We start from the raw sequence: 2,731 nt of genomic DNA, 5'->3' as shown, positions 1-2,731 counted from the left end.
ACTTTTGTCATTTGAGTTGCACGTCCTTAATTATCATTGTTTCTTCAGTCTACATATTAGTGTGTTATATCTTAGTTGATGACAGAAGTACAAGTTCCATTCTGGTGAAAGTCACCAGTACAGATATCTGTACCTTGTACGGAACTCTCCCACACATGCTGTTACTTTTGTCATTTGAGTTGCACGTCCTTAATTATCATTGTTTCTTCAGTCTACATATTAGTGTGTTATATCTTAGTTGATGACAGAAGTACAAGTTCCATTCTGGTGAAAGTCACCAGTACAGATATCTGTACCTTGTACGGAACTCTCCCACACATGCTGTTACTTTTGTCATTTGAGTTGCACGTCCTTAATTATCATTGTTTCTTCAGTCTACATATTAGTGTGTTATATCTTAGTTGATGACAGAAGTACAAGTTCCATTCTGGTGACAGTCACCAGTACAGATATCTGTACCTTGTACGGAACTCTCCCACACATGCTGTTACTTTTGTCATTTGAGTTGCACATCCTTAATTATCATTGTTTCTTCACCTACATATTAGTGTGTTATATCTTAGTTGATGACAGAAGTACAAGTTCCATTCTGGTGACAGTCACCAGTACAGATATCTGTACCTTGTACGGAACTCTCCCACACATGCTGTTACTTTTGTCATTTGAGTTGCACATCCTTAATTATCATTGTTTCTTCAGCCTACATATTAGTGTGTTATATCTTAGTTGAATCCATTATGTCTTTTACTTTTAGGTTTTATTCATAGCGGATTGGAAAAAACCACCGGACAGAAACTGCTTACCCGTTGGTACTTACACAACGTGTGAAGTAGAGCTCCAGTTGGAGAATCAAGCTGTGTAGACAGTTCTGCTCATGATTGTGATAATGTTCCTATAGGTATTAATGAATTAGTTGCTTTTCTAACAATAATGTGTAAAATAAGTTTAACTTACAGACGTAATAGAAAATATCTGAAGTTACCGTGCTCTTAATAATTAACTCTTCATTAGATTCTCTCTTCTGATACCAAGATAATATAATTGGTACTTGATGAAATTACAGAATTGAGGAAAACAAAGATAAAACTGTACGTTTCACTGATACTTCATTTTTACTGAACGTGGTTTCATCATTAAAGACATCATCAGTACAGCTGTAATTGTAAAACCATGGTAATAATAAATCAAATAGTATCTTTGTTTTCATCTATTTTACAACCAAGATAATAGCTTGTTTCAGAAACTCAAATATGCTTGCTAAGGCTGTTTTTACATAGGTCATAGCTACCTTGTTTTTTGTTGTTTTTACAGTGATTATTACTTTTCAACAGGCATTATTACTTTGGATCATTTAGTAAATGTCAGAATATGTTAGATAAGTAAAAGACTTTAATTATCAATGAGTATTTGACTTTAAATACCATATTAGGTTTACCTGAATGATGGGTATTATAGTAATGCTAGAGGTTTTTTATTCGAATCAATACTTAGGAGGACTGTTGATTTATTTAATTACTTCTTTTAAATAAATATGTGATAATTGAATTACTGGTAGGTTTATATAGTACAAATTAATTATATTTTTATAATTATAATGTTAAAACTTGTAGTCATGATTAATATTGTATACATGGTATAAAGAAAATAAAACATTCATCCAAGCTGATTACATATTGGATTATCACCCAATTATTTAATATTTCTTGTTTATCTACACGGATAGAATTTCTTTAAAGAAATACATGTCAAAACTATTTGCATTAGGGAAAAAAAAACTGATTGAATATCATGATTATTTGGGATAGCAGGTGTTCCTTTTAAAGAGCTTCAGTGTTATGAATTTTTACTTGTAGTACAATGTTGACAAGATTATCTGTCATTGATAATGATCTTGGTTTATTTCAGACTCTAAGTCTTAAAGATTACCATGAGATTCTAAGTTAACTGAATTTTTTATCTCGCATGGTTATGTACACTATCCTACCAAAAGTCATGGGATACGGGTAGTTATGAATAAAACGTCTTTATTCCAAGAAATTAATAGCATTTTGGCCTTAATGACTGCTTCAATACATCATGGAAGACTGTTTACTAATCAATGGTCAAAAGCTGGTGGTTTTGTTCTCCACTCCTCCTTTAAAGCATTAGTAAGCTCCATTACTGAAGAAGGCTGTCTCGGCCTTGCCCAAATTCTGCATTCCAGTTTATCCCAAAGATGTTCTGTCGGGTTGAGGTCAGGGCTCTGTGCTGGCCACTGCAATGTTCCAATATTATTCTCTTCAAACCACACATTTACAATCCTTCCTTTGTGACATGGAGTGTTATCATGTTGGAAGGTGTAAGGGCCTGTACCATGAAATTACCACAATGTAGGACACACAGAATTGTTCAGAACATCAATACAGGACTCAACATTCATGGATCCATGCACTGCGACCAATGGATCTAGTCCATTCCATGAGAAGCACCCCCACCTCCAAACTTCACTGTTGGGACAACACATTCATGTAATAAGTGTTCTCCAGACATCCTACACACCTAAACACGTCCATCAGACTGGAAGAGTGTGTAGCATGACTTGTCGCTGTTAGGACAACACATTCATGTAATAAGTGTTCTCCAGACATCCTACATACCTAAACACGTCCATCAGACTGGAAGAGAGTGTAGCGTGACTCGTTGCTCCACAGGACCGATTTCCATTGATCCACAGTTCAGGTTCAGTGTGCCT

General features: G+C 34.8%; 1 protein-coding gene across 1 annotated transcript in view; it reads left to right on the top strand.

The window, feature by feature from the left end:
• LOC106472963 (putative phosphatidate phosphatase) overlaps nucleotides 1-1,669 on the top strand; it is a 24,588-nt gene extending 22,919 nt beyond the window's left edge. The window contains exon 6 of the mRNA XM_013933632.2: nucleotides 755-1,669. Coding sequence (XP_013789086.1) covers nucleotides 755-862 — 108 coding nt within the window. The 3' untranslated portion in view covers nucleotides 863-1,669. The remainder of the gene's footprint in view (nucleotides 1-754) is intronic.
• The last annotated feature ends 1,062 nt before the right edge of the window (nucleotides 1,670-2,731 follow it).

The sequence above is a fragment of the Limulus polyphemus genome, unplaced genomic scaffold (genome assembly GCF_000517525.1).
Source record: "Limulus polyphemus unplaced genomic scaffold, Limulus_polyphemus-2.1.2 Scaffold5775, whole genome shotgun sequence".
In the NCBI taxonomy this organism is placed as follows: Eukaryota; Metazoa; Arthropoda; class Merostomata; order Xiphosura; family Limulidae; genus Limulus; species Limulus polyphemus.
This window is presented reverse-complemented; position numbering and strand designations above follow the sequence as displayed.